This window comes from Perognathus longimembris, chromosome 2 (genome assembly GCF_023159225.1).
Source record: "Perognathus longimembris pacificus isolate PPM17 chromosome 2, ASM2315922v1, whole genome shotgun sequence".
NCBI classification, from domain to species: Eukaryota; Metazoa; Chordata; class Mammalia; order Rodentia; family Heteromyidae; genus Perognathus; species Perognathus longimembris.
In genome coordinates, this window is record NC_063162.1 from 58,613,071 (window position 1) to 58,636,480 (window position 23,410).

Sequence of the window (23,410 nt, forward strand, 5' to 3'; positions counted from 1 at the left end):
TACCATTGCTGCAATTGTTCACCCTTTGTCCATTTCTGTGCTTCCTCTAACATTCCCAAACACATATAAATGAACAAAAGAAAAAAGAAAAGAAAAGAAAACCAAAGTAGCAAAAAAGAAAAACCTCTTGTTTCCATTTCCTGGATTTCATTTTGATAAATACTATTTTATGTGATCAGATGCACATTGTGCCTTTCTGTTTTCTTCCTAAAAGTATTCTCCTTTTGTCTCACTGTGTGTGAATAATCTAGATACCTGAATAATTTATTATATCCCAGTATTTTAGATCTAGCTTTGCATATGAGAGAAAACATGTGCCGTTTGTTTTTCTGAGCTTGGCTTTCTTCCTCACTTAATATGATTTGTTCTAGGTCCATTTATTTCCCTGTAAATGGCATATTATTCTTTCTAATGGTAAAGTTCCATTATGTATAGGTACCACATTTTTTGGATACGCTCAAAATATTTTGTTATATAAAGCCAGTTGGCAGAAAGATTGATTGCTATGTACTTTTCAGAAATCATTAGTTTATATCCTCTAATTACAAAGTTCCTTAATTTAACTAAATTATTAGGTCCTTAAAGAGAAAGAAATTACCAGTTAAATGGACACAGCTTCATACTTCTATGTTCAAGAATACCCATGATTCCCCCACACACACTTATTTGTAGAGTACTAGCTGTGTTAATGTCTGAATCTTTTTTTTTATTATTTTTTTATTTTTTTGTAGCTTGTCTCCAGAAACCAGCTTACTTATACTTTGGCGCTTCTAAAGTATTTGCACCTAATCACAATTTCAGATGTTACTTTAAAAAAAAAAAAGACACCTCCTGGTGAATATAAACTTAAATACTAAAGCATTGTCATAATGGGATAATACTAAGATATCAGTGGAACAGATTAGTAAACCCATAAATAAAACCTAAGTACATGAAGAAATTTATTATACGATAAAGGTAACATTTCAGATCACTGAAGAAATTATTTTAAGGTAAATGGATTTGAGACTAGGTAGCTATATGAGAAAAATGCATTTGGAAAAATTGTCTACACTGAAATAAATGAGAAATGGACAAAATTATTGTTACAGAAATCTGCAACCTGAAAGAAAAAAAAAGACCTAAAAATACTGCCATTGGGGCCAAGTAAAATAGCATAGGCAGACATCTTACAGTGAAACCTGTAATTAATGAGCCCTACAAATTTAGCAACAGCTACTGGTCAGAATGTCAGTGCTAATACTGATTCTGCGAAACAGGAGCTGCCTTCAGAGAGTTTGGCTGCAGAACGTAGGAGGCACATAGGCATACTCCAGCCGCTATAATCTACCCTTATCCACAGTAAATTTAAGATTTCCTCCTTTTATCACTGGTTTTAAGCAATCCAATTATACCTTTTCTTTGTATTTTTTAATATTTAGAGAGTTTGATGAGCTTTTTGGATTTAGGGGTTCCTGGTTTTCATTAAATTTGGAATTTTTTTGGTCTTCCTCCCTCTCTCTACCCTACTGGGGCTTGAACTCAGGGCCTTGAGCTCTTGCTGGGTCTTTTCCACTCAAGGCTGGTACTCTGCCACTTGTACTAGAGCCATGCACCTCCAGGTCTAGCTTTTTTTGCTGATTATTTGGAGGCAGGGATTCTTGGATTTGTCTGCCCAGGGTGGCTTTGAACCAAAATCCTCAGATCTTAGCCTCGTGAGAAGCTGGGATTACAGGCGTGCGTCCTTGGTGCCCAACTGTGCTGAACATTTCTGATTGGTACTGAGTAGCAGTTTACTTACATTCCCTAGAATAGGTTACCTCTTGTGTCAGGCACTGCTATAGGTTCTTATGTGCACAAGACTTTGATCCCTCCCTTCTTTTTTTCAACTCCCTTCTCCAAAACAGGCAGCATTGCTAGCACATCCCCTGAAGTGGAGGGATTTCAGTTCTGTTCCCTCAGAAGTGATGGATCCTTGCCCTTACTCTGGAGGGGGGAAGAATTTATACAGGAAAAATAAATCATAGTGTGAGGCCATATGTTAATATATACTTAGTCATAATATAGATGGGGATGTTGATCTAAATAAATAATATGTTACAGCTATATTGGGAGAATTCGAGGGAAATGGTCAATTCTGAGGCCACAAACATCAAAACAAAGGCAACCTAGTCTCTGTTTCTGGGGGTAGAGGTCCAGAAAACTTTCCAGCTCCCTGCCAAGAAAGCATTCTCAAGAAGCTATGGGGTAATACAGGTTCTATCATCAAGGCAGGGCCCTCCTGACCCTACCCCCTCACCTCACTCTTGCCAGCCTCCATGGGGCAGATTTGAGGAACATCTTGTGGTTTTTGAGGCTGAGGATTGAAGTGTGGAAGAAGGTGGCCCTCACAGAAGTGTGGTAGTTTGTAGAAAACTAACTGCAGGGGACCAGGTCTAGACCCAACCTGTGATGGGGCTGGGTGGGTGGTGTGTGGGCTGCATGTAGTGGTTCTCCTGGTGGCGATGTTGGTGAGAGGGAGGGATGTGTCAGGGGCAGGAAGGTGGGTAAGAGGTCAGTAATCTGGTCATTGCCAACTGAAGAGTGTTAAATGATGAGTTAAATGTTCATTTTCCAAAATGTGAGGTTAAGAGCCCAAGGCTGGAAAGACTGAAAGAACTAATACAAAAATGTTATTTGGAAATGATGAGGCAAAAAGTAAAAACCTAAGCTTCAAGAAGCTTAAGGTTTGCTGGGTATAGTATTGCACACCTGAACTGAGGAGGGCACGAGATAGGAGGATCGGGAGTTTTAAGTCTAGCACTGGTTACAAGAAAGACACAACCCCCCTCCCCCCCCCCCCCCCCCAAAAAAAGCAAGCTTGATGCAGTGGCTTAAGCCTATAAGCCTAGTTGCTTGAGAGGCAGAGATGAAGAGATTACAGTTCAAAGCCAGATTGGGCAAAAAAGTTCAGGAGAGACATGTCAATCATGATGGCAGTGATGTGCAGATGTCACTGTCATCCCCATCAACTCAGAAGAGTAAACAGGAGGCCCACATCTAGAGCAGTGCAAGCATAAATGCAAGATCTTGCCAGTGGAAAAAGTAGCTGGAGGCATGCATGGTTCAAGTGATAGAGTGCCTGCCTAGCAAGCTTGTGCCCCTGAGTTCAGTGACCAGAAACAAAGAAATTTGTGGTTCTGAAATTGGTGGGAGAAGGGAAGAAGACAGAGGAGTGCTGTTTTGCTACTAAGCAACAACTATGTGACATTTAAAAGTAGATGAAGCCAGTCCGGTGGCTCATGCCTGTTATCCTAGCTACTCAGGAGGCTAAGATCTGAGGATCATGGTTCAAAGCCAGCCTGGGCAGGAAAGTCCGTGTTCTCGCCCTCTTATCTCCAATAAACTACTCAGAAAAAGCTAGAAGTGGCACTGTAGCTCAAGTGGTAGAGCACTAGCCTTGAGCACAAAAAGACTCTGGGACAGCATCCAACGCCCTGCTTTCAAGCCCCAGGACCAGCAAAAAATAAAATAAAAGTAGATGAACAGAGAACTTTGATTAAAATCAAGTGCTAAGTTTTATAAATATAAAATGTGGTAAGGATTGAAATCTAACTTCTGAAAATGTTGACACAAGGCTATGGCATAGGAAAAAATGAGCACTTATATGATGGTGAAAGGCTTGTGCTCAGGGACAGCCTTTAAGGAAGCCAGTGGAGCTTTCCACAGAATTCCAGATTCAGCTCTAACTTGTAGGAAGGAAGACTGCTGATACACCAGAGAAGTGTTCTATTTCACATTTGGATGTAATGAGATAGAATCGTCTCCTTGGAGGAGAATAGTAGATAGCCACACAGTAGATTGCTGTGTAAAACTTAAGGTGCATTGCTAAGTGAAAAAGCATTGTGCAGAGCAGTGCCTACAGTGCACTGCCACTTCCCAAAGGAAAAATAAAGCAGAGGAAGTTACCAACACTATACATGTTTTGTTTACTTCCATTTCTTCAGAAAAATAGGCAATAGTTGCCTTCCAAAGAGTGATTTGATGACTTGGAAATGATGTGGGAGACAGATTTTTTACTTGTACGTCCTTTTGTGCCTTTTGAATTTCAAACCATTTGAGTCAGTTGGCCATGTCATTTTTTCTTTATGATTGTTTGTTTAGAGCCATAGATAAAATCACACTATACCCTGGTTGGCCAGATCTCCTGATCTTCTTGCCTTACTTAGTCTCCTGAATGCTTGGCCTACAGGTTTGCCCAATCACTCTAGGCCAGTCTATGTAGTTTTTTTTTTTTTTTTTTTTGGCCAGTTCTGGGGCTTGGACTCAGGGCCTGAGCACTGTCCCTGGCTTCTTCTTGCTCAAGGCTAGCACTCTGCCACTTGAGCCACAGTGCCACTTCTGGCCATTTTCTGTATATGTGGTGCTGGGGAATCGAACCCAGGGCCTCATGTATACGAGGCAAGCACTCTTGCCACTAGGCCATATCCCCAGCCCACTATGTAGTTTTAATCGTGAAAATAAAACTGTACGTATGGACGTGGAGCTGTGGCTCCAGTGGTAGAGTGCAGTCTTGAGTGAAAAAGTTAAGGGACTGCACCCAAGCCCTGATGAGTTGAAGTCCCAGTACCTGTGTACTGTGCGCACACAGACACAACTATGTAAATATGGCTAAATCGAGCTTACCCATACAGGAAACAAGTTTACTTTGCTCTCTCATTTCCATTGCATGATACAAATTCCAAGTAGATTGAAGAAAATTAAAATTTTCAAACATTGAGAGAATGATTTATGACATTGGGGTTGAGAAGATTGAGAGGAGATTGGTTACTTTAACTACATTAAAATTATAGGCACCATAAACTGGAACATTACCACAGTCACAGAGAACATTATAGTAACATGAGTATTAGAGACTGTGTCAATGTCCAGATTTTATAAAGAAGTCTTGTGAACCAATAGAAGAAAATATAAAACCTTAATTGAGTAGGCAATTGAGGGAAAGAGAAGGAAAAGAATTCATACTTAGAGGAAACATAATTAAATCATACTCGTCCAGCCTGGCAAAAGTCTAAAAATATGACACTTGAAGATTTAGGTTGGAAAGTAGGGAAATAATTGTGTTTTTTTGTTTGTTTTTGTCAGTCCTGGGGCTTGAATTCAGGGCCTGAACACTGTCCCTGGCTTCTTTTTACTCAAAACTAGCACTTTACCACTTGACCCACAGTGCCACTTCTGGCTTTTCTATATATGTGGTGCTGAGGAATCAAACCCTTCATGTATATGAGGCAAGCACTCGGCCACTAGGCCATATTCCCAGCCGTGTGTTTTTCTTTTGACAGGAGTATTTTACTTTGAAAAGCAGCTTGGTAGTATTTATAAAATTGGATTTTGTATATGCTATCAGGAAAATCATACATCAGCACTTGAGGGAAGGCAGAGAAATGTTGTTGTTGTTTTTTTTGGCCAGTCCTGGGGCTTGGACTCAGGGCCTGAACACCGTCCCTGGCTTCTTTTTGCTCAAGGCTAGCACTCTGCCACTTGAGCCACAGCGCCACTTCTGGCCATTTTCTGTATATGTGGTGCTGGGGAATTGAACCCAGGGCCTCATGTATACGAGGCAAGCACTCTTGCCACTAGGCCATATCCCCAGCCCAGAGAAATGTTTATTAAAACACCATTATATTAGCAAACCTTGGGGAATAGCTGTTTCTCAGGCTAAGTCATGGCAAATTTTTCTCTTTTCAACATGCAAATATATTTTTTTCACTTAACACAAAAATGTAGTTGTAATTGTATATGGGTAAATTCGAACTAGAAAGCAAATATGCTACCTATCCCCTCTCATCTTTTTAAATTTTGACATGACAAAAAATATTAAATACTTTTTACAGCCGGGATGCCACTAAAATGCTAGGTTTGGCTTTTTTAGGCAGGTTCTTGTGCGTAACCCTGGCTACCCTTAAACTGAAGATCCTTTTGTCTCTGTCTCACAGTTCTGGCATTATAAGTGTGTGTCATGATGCCTAATTTTGTTCAGTCTGTTTTTTCAATCCATCAGTGCACTGTAGGCATCTCTCCATTTGTACAACACAGCATTTTACTTTTTAAGCTCCCATTTCTAGGCATACTATAACAGCCTATTTTCCTATGACAAAATTGCTTCAGATATGATTCTGTCTGGAGGAAGGATGATGGTGTTGAGAACCCCAAGGTTTTCCTTAGCTCAGAATTTTATAGTTTTAGAATGTTAATGTAGATTTTTCTGCTTTATTTGAAAGACATTATTGTAAGACCATCTCAAGCAGACGTCGCTACAATCGTGATTTGGAACAGGATGAAGCATTTATTCCAGTAGGAGAATCATTAAAAGACCTTATTGATCAGTCACAAAGCTCTGGTAGTGGATCGGGGCTACCTTTATTGGTAAGTTATAAAGATATAAGACATGTAAACTTACATATTATATGAGACAAATAAGAGCATAAGAAAGAAGTCTGATTGAGGATTGGCTTTTATTTTATGTTTTAAACAAAGTCTTGTTACCTTTCCCTAGGCTGGCCTCAAATCCATGTTCCTTCTGTTCCACATCCTCAGTAGATTGGATTAAAAACATGTTCTACAGTGGTTGGCTCTCCAGCATTTTAATAGCCATCTGAAAGAGGAATAATCATAAGATTATTTGGTTGAATGAAGTATAACTGTTTCAGATTTAAAGAGGTTATAATTCTAACAGGTTAATGTACATAGAGATAATCAAATTTAGGGAAGGCTAGAACTACAAGATAAGCCTAATGTTGGTGGTTCACACCTGCAGTCCTAGCCACACAGGAGATGGAGATCTGAGGATTGGGGTTCAAAGCCAGCAGGGCAGGAAAGTCCATGAGACGCTTTATCTCCAGTTAATCACCAAAAAAGCAGAAAGTGGCACTGTGGCTCAAGAGGTAGAATGCTAGCCTTGAGCAAAAGGAGCTCAGGGACAGTACTGTCCCAGCCAAGTTCAAGCCCCAGGACCAACAAAAAAAAGCAAACAAAAGAAAGAAACAAAAACAAGATAACCATATAGAGTGAAATATATAGTTGAGTTGAAAGATAAAATTACCTTCATGGGGGCTGGGAATAGGGCCTAGTGGCAAGAGTGCTTGCCTCATATACATGAAGCCCTGGGTTCGATTCCGCAGCACCACATATATAGAAAATGGCCAGAAGTGGCACTGTGGCTCAAGTGGTAGAGTGCTAGCCTTGAGCAAAAAGAAGCCAGGGACAGTGCTCAGGCCCTGAGTCCACGCCCCAGGACTGGCAACAAAAACAAAACAAATTTTTAAAAAATTACCTTCATATACAGACAGTGATTGTTTACATAGAAAATCCCAACAATGATAAAATAAGGTTACTACAACTAGTAAGTTATCAGGTTATAGAATACAAAGTCATTGTATAAATATTATTGAATTAATGCACAGTAGCAACAAATAATTGGGAAATGAAGCAGTGGAATGATTTCAGGATACATTTTTTTTTAATATAAGACCTTCACAGTGAAAATTATAAAATGTTGAAATTAATGAAGACCTAACTGGGTATTGATATATCTTCCAATTTATGAATCAGAGGACTCAATTTTAAGACTAATACTCTATATTAAGATGTCAATATTCAGGTTGGGTATAGTTGTTCATATCTGTAATCTTAGCTCCTTGGGAAGCAAAAATAAAAGAGAATCCTGGTTCAAACTCGTCCCAGGCAAAAAGTTGTTAGCAAGATCCTATCTCAAGAGGCTAAGAATGTGGCCTAGTGGCAAGAGTGTATACATGAAGCCCTGGGTTCGATTCCCCAGCACCACATATAAAGAAGACAGCCAGAAGTGGCGCTGTGGCTTAAGTAGCAGAATGCTAGTCTTGAGCAAAAAGAAGCCAGGGACAGTGCTCAGGCCCTGATTTCAAGCTCCAGAACTGGCCAAAGAAAGAAAAAAAGATCCTATCTTTAAAAAGCCAGGTGGGGCCAGGCACACTTGTGGCTCAAGCCTGTAATCCCAGCTATACCTGCTTGCTCTAAGCCACGTGATCCTATGAGACTGCTGGGCAGTATGTTTGCTAGACTTGCTCAGGTAGAGCTAGGTAGTACAGTTGATGAATAAGATTAGCAATTCCCAGGCACTCTGTTGGAATCAAAAAGAAAGGACAAGCCTGGATGCATGTACACTGTCAAATCTTCGCTTGCAGCATCACATTGGCTTTCTCTTGCCAGAGCCTGAATTTGTGAGGAAGAAAACTACCCAAAGATGACTGTTTTTGTAGTTTGCTCCACTGTGTATGATTTCAGAATACATGGTACATCATTTCTTTTCAATACCTTATACATTTTAATTTGGAGTTGATTGGTTGGTTATACCAAGATTTTTTTGATGGAATGGCCTATCATACCTCCTTTGTTATTCTTAGTAGATTCTATTTATCAAGATTCAAAACTTTTTTACTTTTTTCTGTAAAGGTTCAACGTACTATTGCCAAACAGATTCAAATGGTTCGACAAGTTGGTAAAGGCCGGTATGGAGAAGTGTGGATGGGAAAATGGCGTGGTGAAAAAGTGGCAGTCAAAGTATTTTTTACAACTGAAGAAGCTAGCTGGTTTCGAGAAACAGAAATCTACCAAACAGTGCTCATGCGCCATGAAAATATACTTGGTGGGTACTATTTCATTTCAGTCTGCTCTGTATTCTGATGGGTTTAAGGCTGAGGGTGGAAACCTGCCTAATGTATCCATATGAATTCAGCTACATATGTTTGGCTATTGGCAGTCCAATAGAACAGCACCTTAAATATACTCCCAAATGTCATTTGGGCTCTTCATTTACTGTCTACCTGAGTAGCAGTTCATTTCAAATGGACAATAAATGCTACTTCAGTGGACTTACTCATATAGTAACGAGAACCAAGTCCTTATAGAAATAAGGACTTTCTGGGGTATCTGTGACTATGTTTGCTTTTACCTTTCATTAGCTTAACTAGCCAACATGCATTTCTGTACTGTGCATGTGTTCTGCCACCACCACCACCCCCCTCCCCCATTCACACAGTATGAAGTAATTTAAGCATTACCTGACCAGCAGGGTCCATAGCTTTCTTTTTAACTACTGTTTTACTAATCTGAAGAGTGTGTAGCCTGTCACCAGGCATAAAACAGGCACTTCTATTGGTTTTCTATTTGTGGTATAACAAATTACCATGAACTTGAAGGCTTAAAACAAAACAAGTATGTTTATTGCCTTGCAGTTCTAGATACTGGAAGTTGAAAATAAGGTGTTTTCAGGGCCATGCCCTCTCGGAAAGCTCTATGGGGAGGATCCTTTCTTGCTCTTTGGTATTCCCTACCTTTAGATAGCACTCCGATCTCCTTTATATTGTCCCATGGCCTTCTTTCCTATGTGTCTACAATCACATTTCTATCTTACATGCACTGGTCAGTGAATTAGGCCTACACTAATCCTCCATGGCCTCGTCTTAATGTGATTCCATCTATATAAGCCCTGTTTCCAAATAAGGTTACATTTACAGTTTCCTGGTAGACAAGATTGGGGGGAGGAGTATGGCACTATTCAAGCCAGTATAGATCTCTACGACCACTTTAAGGGAAAGAGGAAGAGAGAAGGTGAAGATAAGTGAGGTGTGTGGGTGTGGCAACATTGTGGCTACAGTATAAACAAAGCAGGTATGGAATGGTGCATGTGGTCAGGTTAGGAGTTGCTTTAGTGAGGAGCTAAACATTTCAGCCTTAAACATTTTTCACATTATCAAAGTAAGTTGAGACCCTTTCCAATAGAGCGAGAACCATGTAGATTGATCTTTTTTTAAGTTGTTACACATTATGTGATCCTAGTTGTATTATTAGTATTTTCATGACTATTGTTGAGATTACTGCAGTTTCATTGCAAAGGTATAGTTATATGTATAAATGATAGAAATAAAATCTTTGGTTAAAATATTTAAATGATTTTGCCAAGCATGTAATACATGAATTGTTCTTAGTATTCTGAATAAGCATTTATAATTCTTCTGGGCTATTCCTGATAACTAACTTTTTTAACATAACTAATCAGGTTTTATAGCAGCAGACATTAAAGGCACAGGTTCCTGGACTCAACTTTATTTGATTACTGATTACCATGAAAATGGATCTCTCTACGACTTTCTGAAGTGTGCCACACTCGATACCAGAGCCCTGCTCAAGCTAGCTTACTCAGCTGCCTGCGGTCTGTGCCATCTCCACACAGAGATTTATGGTACTCAAGGAAAGCCTGCAATTGCTCATCGAGACCTAAAGAGCAAAAATATCCTCATCAAGAAAAATGGAAGTTGTTGCATTGCTGACTTGGGCCTTGCTGTTAAATTCAACAGGTACATGGTTCTTTGCCCACAGGTTTAAACTTATTTTAATCTCTGAAAGATATTTGTTTATTTTCATTCATTGAGATGAGCGGTGGGAAGATTTCTTTAAAAAAAAAACAAACTATCCTGTTATACTTTTTTATTTTCTTTTTGATCCTTGGGGATTGAATTGGCGCTTACACTAAGCAAGCATGCAATCCTTCCACTGAGTGACATCCTCAGACTATACACAATTCTTGATTTCCTGCTGTAGAATTCCTCCTACTTCAGTTTGTGTACACCTATTTCATCCTTTTTATAGATACAGTTTTTAATGAAATAGAAGTTTTTCCATATTACAAAACATTAAAGTTGTTTGAAGTTTGTATTTTTAATTTTATTGTAAGTTTATTGTATTTTACCCACATATATTATATCCTTGAGCATTGGTGATGGAATTCTAGAGAAGGGGCTACTAAAGGTTTGCATATACTTAACTATGGCATATTTTGTATTATCCTTTCAGAAAGGATATCAGTTTGTACTCATAAATATGGGGAGATAGTTTATTACTTATTATAATTTATTTCCACTTGACATATTGTCTTTTTTTTTTTTTAAGCCAGTCCTGGGGCTGGGACTCAGGGCCTGAGCACTGTCTCTGGCTTCTTTTTGCTCAAGGCTAGCACTCTACTTCTTGAGCCACAGTGTCACTTGTAGCTTTTTCTGTTTATGTGGTGCTGAGGAATCAAACCCAGGGTTTCATGCATGCTAGGCAAGCACTCTACCACATTCCTAGCCCCTGTCATTAATTTTAAAAAATTAGAATTACAAGTTTTAAGAAACTCTTAAAATTACTAATCATGGGCTGGGAATATGGCTTAGCTTTGAGCAAAAAGAAGCTAGGGACAGTGCTCAGGTCCTAGACCCAGGACTGGCAGAAGAAAAAAACCAAAAGAACCCTATAATCACCATGTAAATCTTTCTCCTTGATTATTGTTGTGAGTTGAGTTAGTGTATGTCAGAGTTAATGTCCACTAGATGCTATTTTCAAAGATACAATGTATCGTCTTGTTGTCTGCTTAAAGGTAGTTTTCAGAACCTGCCAGACCTTAAGGCAGAAGCAACAAAGTATTAATGTATTTAACTCTAAAATTCAGTCCAAAACTTATGAAACTGGTGACCAATTTATTAACATCAAGATGTTTGTAAAACCACTGCTAACATGGGGCTGGGGATATGGCCTAGTGGCAAGAGAACTTGCCTCGTATACATAAGGCCCTGGGTTCGATTCCCCAGCTCCACATATACAGAAAACGGCCAGGAGTGGCACTGTGGCTCAAGTGGCAGAGTGCTAGCCTTGAGCAAAAAGAAGCCAGGGACAGTGCTCAGGCCCTGAGTCCAAGGCCCAGGACTGGCCAAAAAAAAAAAAAAAACCACTGCTAACATAACTAAATTCATATGACCCATGAAGTATAAAATGTAATCCAGTCTCGACTGCTGAGCCTCACCTGTGAGAAAGGAAAATGATTCCTCTTTATTGTCATGTTCACTTCTCATATGTAGTTATCTACCCTTTTTCTCAAATTCTAGAGGGGCACCAAACTTAGTGGCAAGAGCTGACAGTGAACAGTTCACACACCTTATAAGTAGTTTGTTGTCTTAATGGCTTTGTTATGAACAGTCTTAGTGTTTGCTGCAGAGAACTAAAGTTAAGACAGTAACCACAATCCCCACTAGCATGTTAAGTATTCATATATAGTATATATTCAAAGAATATATGATTTCTGCTCTAAAGATGCTAAATTTCATAATGTATCTGGCCCCAAGGATCTCTGACAGGGAATGTGGAATGACTGAAACTTTGACACATTTGAGAAAAACAGGAAAATGACTTTTTTCCTGACCCTCACTCAGCCAGTGCTTTGACTTCTTTCTGTTGCAGTGATACAAATGAAGTTGATGTACCCTTGAATACCAGAGTTGGCACCAAACGCTACATGGCTCCCGAAGTGCTAGATGAAAGCCTAAATAAAAACCATTTCCAGCCCTACATAATGGCAGACATCTATAGCTTTGGCCTAATCATTTGGGAAATGGCTCGTCGTTGTATCACAGGAGGTAAGAGTTTGAGTAGTATGTTCGTTTGTTTTTACTGTCCCTGAACTTCTTTTGCTCAAAGCTAGCACTTTACCACTTGAGCCCCAGAACCACTTCCAGCTTTTTCTGTTTATATGGTACTGAGGAATCGAACCCAGGGCTTCATGCATGCTAGGCAAGCACTCTACCAATTAAGGCCTTGTCTCAAGCATCAAGCTGGGTATGTGTGTTTCACATCTGTAATCCCCACCAGCGATTGGCCTGGGCAAAAATCAGAAAACACTGTCTAAAAACAGTGCTCAAAAGAGAGGGGGATGTAGCATAAGTGGTGGAACACCTGCCTCGGTAGGCCCTGGGTTCAAACCCTACTATTAACATTCCTCCCAAAAGTTCCATTCATGTTGTTTAGATGTTGTTTATGTTGGGTCCACAAGCTCATTTTTGAGTCCTTAGGTAACACTTATAGAACTCAGCATAGAATTGTCCTCACTGCTCAGATTTATTATAATGTAAGGATGAAAGTCAAAAGTCAGCCAAGAGAACCAGGGGCCTGCAGCAAAATTCAGAGAAAACCAAGACAGACTTGTAAAAGTCCTCTCCCAGGGAAGCCCCTCGGGTTGAGATTAATTCTTCCTTCAGTGAAGCGTGACATATGTGAAGTGTTGCCATACGAAGTTCAGTAGAGACCCGCCAGCACTTACAAACCGTAGTTGAGCTCATTGCACATAGGCACCTCTGCTTATGAGGACCATTGAGCCATTGTTACTGTAGCATTATGGGGTTTACTTTTCCTTCTTTTTTTTTCCTGTAAGTGTGTGTGTGTGTGTGTGTGTGTGTGTGTGTGTGTGTGTGTGTGTGTGTGTCCTGGGGTTTGAACCAAGAGCCTGAACACTGTCCTTGTACTTGTTTTACTCAAGGTTAGCACTCCACCTCTTTGAGCCACAGCTTCACATCTAACCTTTTGGTAGTTAATTGGAGATAAAAGAGTTTCTTGGACTTACCTGCCCAGCCTGGCTTTGAACCTTGATCCTCAGGTCTTCGCCTTCTGAGAAGCTGGGATTATAGGGGTGAACCACTGACTCCCAGCTTTTTTTTCCTCCCTGCTTTTTAATTTAGAAAAAAGAAGATGAACATTTCATGAGTCTGTATGTGATCCTTGCTCAGGGCCATGATAGTCTTCCTTGCATTAGTCAGTTTTAGTGTATGCACTGCTGAGGGGAAACCTTGTTGAGGAGGCAGTACTGGAGTTTGAATTTAGGGCCTCACTCTCACCAGGCTGGCTTCTTTGCCACTTGAACTATGCTCTTGAACCTTTTTTGCTTTAGTTAATTTTCAGAGCGAGTCTGCCATTTTCCCCAGGTCCGCTCAGACTGGGATGCTCCTCCCTGCATTCCCCCCACCCCCCAACCTGGGATCATAGGTACACACCACACCCAGCTCATTGGTTGAAACTCTCACTCACTTTATGCTTGGGCTGGCCTTGAATGTGATCCTCCTGAAGGTCGCCTCCCAAGATGACAGGTGCAATCACTTGAGATTGTAACATGAGCCATCACACCCATCCTCTTCTTCCTATGTAGGGATTGCAGTTCTGTAACTCAGAGAGAGATCCCACATAGGCTGGTAGGTTTTGTTTGCCATGTTTGTGCTGTGTTTGTGCTCATCATGTGTTCTCTTTCCCCACAGGAATAGTGGAGGAGTACCAGTTGCCATACTACAATATGGTGCCCAGTGACCCTTCCTATGAAGACATGCGTGAGGTTGTCTGTGTCAAACGTTTGCGGCCAATTGTGTCTAACCGATGGAATAGTGATGAAGTAAGTGGAGCTGAACCTCTCTTAACAGGTGATTGGTAAATGTCACCACAGGTGTACTGTCTGCTCATCACATTGTCTTTGCTTTTCAGTGTCTACGAGCAGTGTTGAAGCTAATGTCAGAATGCTGGGCCCACAATCCAGCTTCCAGACTTACGGCATTGAGAATCAAGAAGACACTTGCCAAGATGGTTGAGTCCCAAGATGTAAAGATTTGACAGTGAAACAATCATGAGGAGGAATTCTTGACCGCAGGAACTTCTGGCACCAAAGGAATGGAAGGATTGGCATGGACTAAGGGTGGTGCCTTGGTTCTCAGACTCCTCGCTACACCTTCACAGGCTGCTAACAATAAACTTCTCAGTACTTTGTAGACGACAAGCTGGGAACTTCTAAACACTTCATTCTTGATATATGGACGGCTTTATTTTAAATATAGTTTCTGATGCCTTTTTTTAAAATTGGGTTTTTATGAACTATATCAAAACTCCAATCCTGATTATAAGTCTCCAGTCAAACTTTGGGTACTGAATGGCCTGTTCATAGAGTGGTGCTTTCTGTGAAAGCCTTAGGAGATAAATGAAAAGGAGTTGAGCAGAGTGGAGAAATACACACTTCTGCCTCCCGCTTAAGAAAATTGTAATATTGTGTTCTGACTTTGTAAAATAGCCTCTGGATGATCTCTAGGATATACTGCAACCTTCCGTTAGTCCACCACGCCTTCTGGGCTGTTTATCTGCAAGTGCACATCAGGACCCTCTGTTGCCATTGGAATTAGAAGAAAATAACTTAGGAATGCACAGGAAGGTGTTGGTGGCTAATGGTTTTGTGCTTTAAAAAACGCAATAGCTGACCAAGGCTCATCAATCTGTTAAAAGCCATACCTCACCTTGAAAGCGAGGTAACTAGTCCACCAAGTTTATTTTTAACATATTCATTGCTATAAGGCCAAAAGAAGTTAAAAGTATCAGTAAATGTGGATTGTTTTCCTTCTACTGCCATCTTTTTTTAAATTGTTATTTTTACCATGAAAAGCCTCCCAAAGTTGCAGCTTCCTATGCCATGAACCATGCTTGCAAAAAAATACTTCTTACTGAAGCAAATTATTGTATTGGATAGCAATGTAAGTGCCTATATTTCTTCTGCGTTCTTTATGCTCAGTCACTTTTAAAAGGGAAGTTATTTATGTTTCATGTGTAATGTGCTTTACTTGCAAAATATCCTCTCCTTTACAACCATATTTTATATATGTACATAGATTCATATGAATATGTATATATTCATACTGTAGAGCCAGCTCACACGTACCTCACATCCCATCCTTAGGGAAAAAATTGAAAGTGGAACTACGTATGAGTTTTCCAAATTCACATATTCATTCAAAGTAATGCATCAAACCCAGGACTTTTCTAACTTTAGGCAAAAACTTCATTAAGATAATGCCATCTCAGTTTTCCTTCATGAAGGGATTATATAATTATAAATTTATCTCTCAAAGCTGATATAAATTAATTAATAACTGTTAATGTGTTTTAGACATCTAAATCATTCGAGATCTTTGGACTTATGATTTCTGATTCCTAATTTGTAAAGACTGTGAGGAGTGGAGCAGTATCTGTATCTACAACTAGTAGTTGTCTCCACAGCTGTATCTAGTCAGTATCTGCACCTACACCTGTAGATAGCTATTATTCAAATTATACATATTTTACAGAAGACTTTTTATCTCCAACAGTTCTGATTTACTTAACCATAGCACACTCCTGTCATGCTTTTTAAATACTGTCTCTATGCTGAGCACACAAGTCATGAGAACATCAAATGAGACAATTTCCTTTGGTAAAACATGAAATCAATGTGACCACATCACCATAGAGCCAAATAAGCTTAAATTCAGTGGGAAGAAATCAGAGCATGGATCCATCTAGCACCAAAAACGTGACTGCCAATTGAAGCTGGAACTTAGCCCACTCTGCACATCCTATTTCACAAATTGGAGATGTGCTTCAGCTGTTTTCATAAGTTTCACCTGACAAAATTAGAGTGTCCAGGTATTCATCAAATCAACATATTTGCCTATTGATAAACTTGCTTTTTTCAGAAGATGTCCACCCCCACCCCCACTTCCTGAGAAATACAGATAAGTTCATCAGAATCGCTGTGTGATCTGATAACACTTAGGAAATAAGGCATAGTGATTTGTTTTAGACTTGTCATACTATAAATCTTTAAAATTCCATGTCATCATCCTAAAATAGGAAAGGCAAAAATTTTTTTAGAAATGTTTAAAAAATGGTGTGTTGACAAAAGTGAACAGTATGTGAAACTACTGTAATGATTTTTTTTTAATTTTTCTTAACTTGATCTTATTGCTGTCAATAATCTTAGAAACTTGATCAGTAAAAACATTTTTACAGGGTAACATGTTCTTTAAAAGGTAGCTGCTACTTTATCTGGAATCCTAAAATCTAAAGAAGATATCTAAAACTTTTCCCCCCTCTTCTCCTATCCAGTAAGTCAAATAGAGAATATGTAAGCCAGTAGGAGGAAGTATCATGTACTTCCTTAGTTCCCCCTTTGTAAAGGCCCTGGCATCTCTGATTTGGCCCCACATACAATCTAGTGTTCTTAAATTTTGTGGTGTCAAGCCAGGCACTGGTGGCTTACAGCTGTACTATTAGCTGCTCAGGAGGCTGAGATCTGAGGATCATGGTTGAAAGCCAGCCTGAGCAGAAAGTCCAGGAGACTCTTATCTCCAATTAACCACCAAAAGGCCAGAAGGGGAACTGATTCAAGGGCTAAAACCTTAGCCTTGAGCATTTTTTTTTTAAGTTTAGGGACAGCACTCAGACCCTGAGTTCAAGCCCCAGGACCAGCACCAAAAAAAGCTTATGGTTTCAGTCAGTCTTTTTAAATAATTAGTACATGAAAACAACAAAAAAATACTCCCTGAATAGAAACAATAAAACTCTTAAAAGAAAATTCTCATTGCATTTGTTTACACTGGTAAATAATTTTGTAGGGCATATTAAGATTTATTTCAGTGAGCACTCTAAACTTTCACTCATTATGAATCCATTTCTGAGTAGAAAATTTGAGTCTGGTTTCTCTGGAAATATTTTTTACAAAAACTATTTTCATCAACATTTTATGTTGCTTTCCCAATGTCTAAAAGTGTTTGTAAACTTAGAAAATGACCTTTTCGTTTTCGTAAACTGTTGTGTTGGAATGTGCCAGATTTTTTTATTTATTCACTCTGACATTATTCAAGAATCTTTTTTCAGATGTTGTTTTGTTTTCTGTTTAGAACCAAAATACAATACAGATTTTAAAGAATAAGGCATCTCCAAGTTGACCCAGGATCAAGTTTGACACAGTTTATTCCAAGGCAGATTTTTTTTTTAAGCTAAAATGCATTTCATTTTATTTTGAATTATTTCTGAATAACCAAGTTTCAACAGAATATGCATTTGGGTAACATAGCATAGGGACTCCTCTTCCTGCCTCCATGTTGGAGATAGAGCCACAAAGGGACTCATGTTCTTAAGAACCAATCTAAGTCCCAGATGGCATAGGAACACACATGTGATAATCATCCCACAAGGAAAGTTTATGAATGCGGCTTTTGCAAAAGATTAAACATTAATGCAATTTTAGATCATGCTCTGTACTCTGCTTTCCATGGAGTTATTTATGCCCTCTTAGTGACCTTTGCCCTTCCCACTTAAAGACTAAAATGTAGTATATATTGTATAAAATGAAAGTATTATAGCTTACTTGGAGAAATTGTATATAGGAATTGACAAAAGGGTAAAAACATCAGTTTTATTATGCAGTTGTAAAACACCAAAAACAGAGATTTGTCTTTGATATGTAACACACTAAATGTATTTTGTACAGCATCTGATTTAAAAGGTGCCTTATTAAGTTTACCATTAATTGCTTTGTTCTATATACAGATTATGTCCAATGTATCATTTTTAAGTAAATAACCTTATTTTAGTATACTTCAGTGATGTGTTTTGTGGTACTGTTCTTAAGCTGTATTGTGTATCAGTAGTTATTGGTTGAGATTTGTGTATGTGCGTGTGTGTGTGCATACGCACACACACCTGTGCTGTAGTTGGGCTTGAACTCAGGGCTTCACACTTTTTCTTTTTTGTGCCTCCCTGGGGCTTGAACTCAGGGCCTGGCCACTTTGTGCTCCAGGCCAGTGCTTGACCACTTGAGCCACAGCATCACTTCTGGCTCTTTCTGAGTAGTTTATTGGAGGTAAGAGTCTCATGGACTTTCCTGCCCAGGCTGGCTTCGGACCAAGATCCCCAAATCTCAGTCTCCTGAGTAGCTAGGATTACAGGCCTGAGCCACTGTCATTCTGCTTCTTTTCTGTGTCTTTTCCATTGAAGGCTAGTACTCTATCTGTTGAGCCATACCTCCACCACTGGGTTTTTGCTGATTAGTTGAAGATAAGAGTCTCAGACTTTTCTGCTTAGGCTGACTTTGAACCATGATTCTCAGATTTGAGCCTTCTGAATAGGTAGGATTGATTTCCTGCTGGTGGCGTGAGCTACCAGTGCTCAGCTGTTGACTGAGATTTTGTAACAAGTAAGTTGGTGTACATACATAAAGTGTGTATTGCAATGACCAGAAAACCAGTATGGAGCAGGTTGACTCCATTTTCTTTACTGTCCAAGCTCCAAATCTACTGTAATAAAGGGGATTTTCCTTAAAAAAAAAAAAAATAGCCAAGCACTGGTGGCTTCATGTCCTGTAATCCTAGCTACTCAGGAGGCTCAGATCTGAGGGTTATGGTTCATAGCCAGCCTGGGCAAGAAAGTCCTTGAAACTCTTACCTCTAGTTAATCACCAAAAAGCCAAATGCGGAGCTTTGGCTCAAGCTGTAGAACATTAACTGTGAGCAAAAAGTGATCAGAGTGTGTACTTGTTATGTGTGAGCTGGTGCATGTTTGGGTTTCACACCACACAAGCCTAACAGCATGGTGGCACCTGTCTGTAATGCTAGCATTTGGGAGACTGAAGCAGGATAGTAAGTTTGAGGCCAGTTTGGGCTACATAGAGCAAAATCAAAATGGTAACAAAACAATGGAAGTAACTGAAGTATCTAAGAGGAGATCTGTCTTCAGCAATTTCCATTTGTATGGTAGATTATAAAGCACTTGAGGAAAGTTCGATTTTTAGTCAAGCATGCTGTAGAGTTCTAGCTACTTAGGAGGTTGAAGGAGACAGGCTACTAAGTTACTGTATTTCCAGCTCTGATTTTGGAAAGTAAATGGTGTATTGAACACCCTTATATATATTTTCCTAGATTTCTAAAAATGGGGCTAGGGGTTTGAGCATTGAAGAATTATTTGCAATGAAACAACCTAAGGTTCTTGATAAATAGTGTCTTACAGAAAGGTTTTCAGCCTGGCACCAGTGGTTCGCACCTGTTATCCTAGCTACTCAGGAGGCTGAGAATCTTAGTTTGAAGCTAGCCAGGGCAGAATAGTCCCTGAGAAACTCCTTTGTCTTCATTTAACCACTTAGAAAACCACAAGTGGAGCTGTGGCTCAAAGTGGTAGAGCACTAGCCTTGAAGAAAAGAGCTCAGGGACAGCATCTAGGCCTTGAGTTCAAGCCCCATGACCATCCAAAAAGTTTTCAAGCCAGTTATCTGTGGCCCATGCCTGCAATCCTAGCTACTCGGGAGTCTGAGATCTGAGGATCACAGTTCGAATATAGTCTAGGCAGAAAAGTTTGTGAGATGATCTCCATTAAGCTACCAAAAAGAAGTAGAGCTGTTGCCTAAAGTGGTAGAGTGCTAGCCTTTTGTTGGAAAAGAGCCTAGGCCCTGCGTTTGAGCTCCAGAACCAGCACACACACAGAATTTTCATTTACACTCATTTCACGAGAGTATTTTCCTCACTGGCATACCCAGAGCTTGCGTGCTTCCAGAGCTTTCCTGCCTTGCAGCGCTCCCACAGCAGTGGGAAGAGGAGGCTTGAATAGCAGCCCATACCATCGAGGCTCTGCACCTGCCAGTCACTTGTTTCCAGGCCCTAAATTCCTGTTGGCACCTTCTGATGGTCTTCCTTTAGGGAGATGAGCATGTTGGCATCTTAAGATTTGTCACTGTTGTATTTTCCTCAAAAGCATGTGATGCCTGTGGCTCACACCAATAGATTAGCTATATGCAAGAGGCTGAGATATGAGGATCTCCCTTCAAAGCCAACCCAGGCAGAGAAGTCTGATAGACTTGTATTAACTGGCAAAATGCCAGAAGAGTGGCTCAAGTGGTAGAGTGGCACCAGCCTTGAGTGGAAAAGTCAAGCCACAGTAAGGCCCTGAATAAAAGCCCCAATAGCAACACACACACACACACACACACACACATACACACACACACACACACACACACCATTTTGGAAATTGAGTACGGGAACCCCCAGTTAATGTACATTTTAAGAATATCTCAAAAAAATAGTAAAACAGCATGACAAAAACATTATCCCCAAGATTTCCAGGCTAGTCAAATACTCCAGCAGTGTAGCTCAGGTCACCTGGAGTCAAGGCTTGGGGAGTTCAAAACTTTAGTGCCATTTACTGGAGGCCCTTTTGCTTTGGTTACTTTTGAGGCCAGGCCTGAAGTTTTGCCTGCACTGGCCTGAACCGTGATCTCCCTGTTTCTACTTCCCCAGGGGTGGAGATGACAGACAGATACCACTAAATCTGGCTTTTTTTTTTATTGGTTGTTGGGGATCTCAACATTTTGTCCAGGAGGGCCTCCAATTGGGATCCTCCTGGTCACAGCCTCTCTGGTAGTTTGGCTTATAGGTGTGGGCCACTGCACCTGGATTTGTTGTTAGTACAGTTACTAGAGCTAAGTACGCTTGATTAATATTCTTGTGTTTGCTGTTGGTCATCTTGAGGGTTTAATGGTAGGCTCCGAACACAGAGTCTCATGTTTGGCAGGAAGGCACTCCTATCACTTAAGCCACTCCCCCTTTCCCAGAAAGTAAGTTTATAATACTTAGATCCTGTCTGCATACTTGGCCAGTAGTCATTGCTACACGGTGAGATGGACTGGTAATGCTGCTCATGTGCTTAGCTGACTGGGGTCCATTTGCTAATATTGATAGTTTTATACAGCCCATGATGTAGCAAATAGCCAACAAATGAATGTTACAAATATCCAAATGATTAGAAGAAAACAATCCAAATGGCCATTGGTGGAATACAGGCTCTCCACCCCCAATCACTGAAGAATCCCAGGTCTTTCATGACCCCTTATTTCTATCTTGTGATAGATCACTTATCTTGGTCATTTAACTTTTTCTTTTCTTCATTCAAGAACCAGGATTTAGACTGGGGGCTTATAGCTCAAGTGGTAGAGAAATTTTTGTTTTGTTTTTAATTTTGTTTTTTTATTTTTTTTTTTTTTGCCAGTCCTGGGGCTTGAACTCAGGGCCTGAGCACTGTCCCTGGCTGCTTTTTGCTCAAGGCTAGCACTCTGTCACTTAAGCCACAGCGCCACTTCTGGCTTTTTCTATATATGTGGTGCTGAGGAATCGAACCCAGGGCTTCATGTATATGAGGCGAGCACTTTACCACTAGGCCATATTCCCAGCGTGCTAGAGAAACTGCCTAGCAAGCCAGAGGCCCTGAGTTCAAATCCCAGAATGACCTATAAATATGCTCTCCAAGAACCATTGCAGTTACGATAGACATGAAAATTAAGAATTGTCTCAGCAAGGCAAAATTTACTTCTGCACAGAAGGGTGCGCCATCAGCCAAAAATCTAGTGAGCAAGCACACTGAGCTAGCAGGCTGCTCCACTATTTATTCCTAATGCAGCAGGCCCCGCCCCTTTGCTCATAGTGGTTGAGCTCAGGATCACAATCTGCTTGGGATTGGCTAACTTAAATAGGGTAAAAAGTCACCTAAGGTGATTTTGAAATAAGATTGACAATCTGAAGCATGTCATGTCATAATTTCATCTTGAAAAGAAACCAGTTTACAACAAAACCTTATATTTTAAAAATCCTTTCTTATCCAAAGCAGTTTCTCTTTTCCTTAACAAGAAGCAAGCCACCAGACCAAAGCAGGAACTTTTAAGTACTACACTTTGATAGAAAAGACATCTCACTACAAAAAAGAAAAATGGAGAGTGGAAGAGAGGAAAGGAGGCATTTTCCTCCACTGGTGTTTTAAAGTTTAAACTTTGCCATGTCTTGATACACTCTTTCTGTATCTCTGGATGTGACAGGTAAAGTCACTTCCAGCAGCTGCCCTATGCTGGACTTGGACTAGCCACCTGGTTCTGCTTCTGTTCCACAATTCTGGGTATATTTTGGGTCCATTTGAGCTCAGAGTTCCCTGAGATCACCCTATCTCTCCAGCAACTGCAAACACTTGGCTTATGATTTCATGTTGCTATATCTTTTTACACCTGATTTCTTCTTTCTACTTTTTAAAGAGTTGTTCAAATGTCCTGATGAGTTTATAGTACCTTTTCATGTTTCAAATATTTTTATGGCATAGTTTATGACTCTTGAGGTTTGGGGAGGTTTACTGTGTGTCTGCCACCTGCATTGTTCTAGGACCACCCAGGGACATGGCCACCACTGCCCTGGGTCAGTCATGGGGCCACTTGGACAGCACTGACAGTCTCCATCTGGAGTTATTTAGGTGCCTCAATAGAAATGAAGAATCTAGAGGACATTTAGGATTTGTGTGTGTGTGTGTGTGTGTGTGTGTGTGTGTGTGTGTGTGTGTGTATGTGTGTGCACGTGTGTGCTTGCTAGGGCTTAGACTCAGGGCTGAGGTGTTGTTCCTGAACTTTTTTTTTTTTTGCTCAAGACTAATGCTCTACCACTTGAGCCATGGCTCTACTACCAGCTTTTCTTTTTTGAACTTGAAAAATCAGATTTATTTGGAGAAAACAAAAACCTCACAACCCACAGGATGGGAGTTTAACGTCTCAGAACATCTCCCAGGCAGTAAGTCTACAGATTACAAATCATTTTCATAGAAGATGATATATTTGTATAAATTTTACAGGTATTCAGGAGCAGGACATAAATCAGCCTGTTTAATTTCTCTACCAACTTTGTTGATGCTTCACTAGAGATGAGTACCACAGACTTTCCTGCCAAGGCTGGCTTTGAACCATGAT

General features: G+C 40.1%; 1 protein-coding gene across 1 annotated transcript in view; it reads left to right on the forward strand.

Annotated features, from left to right (window-relative positions):
• The window catches only part of Bmpr1a (bone morphogenetic protein receptor type 1A), a 129,163-nt gene extending 111,527 nt beyond the window's left edge, over window positions 1-17,636 (forward strand). The window contains exons 8-13 of the mRNA XM_048339200.1: window positions 6,240-6,384; window positions 8,449-8,641; window positions 10,055-10,352; window positions 12,268-12,443; window positions 14,109-14,239; window positions 14,329-17,636. Of these exons, the coding sequence (XP_048195157.1) occupies window positions 6,240-6,384; window positions 8,449-8,641; window positions 10,055-10,352; window positions 12,268-12,443; window positions 14,109-14,239; window positions 14,329-14,454 (1,069 nt within the window). The 3' untranslated portion in view covers window positions 14,455-17,636. The remainder of the gene's footprint in view (window positions 1-6,239; window positions 6,385-8,448; window positions 8,642-10,054; window positions 10,353-12,267; window positions 12,444-14,108; window positions 14,240-14,328) is intronic.
• Window positions 17,637-23,410: the final 5,774 nt, after the last annotated feature.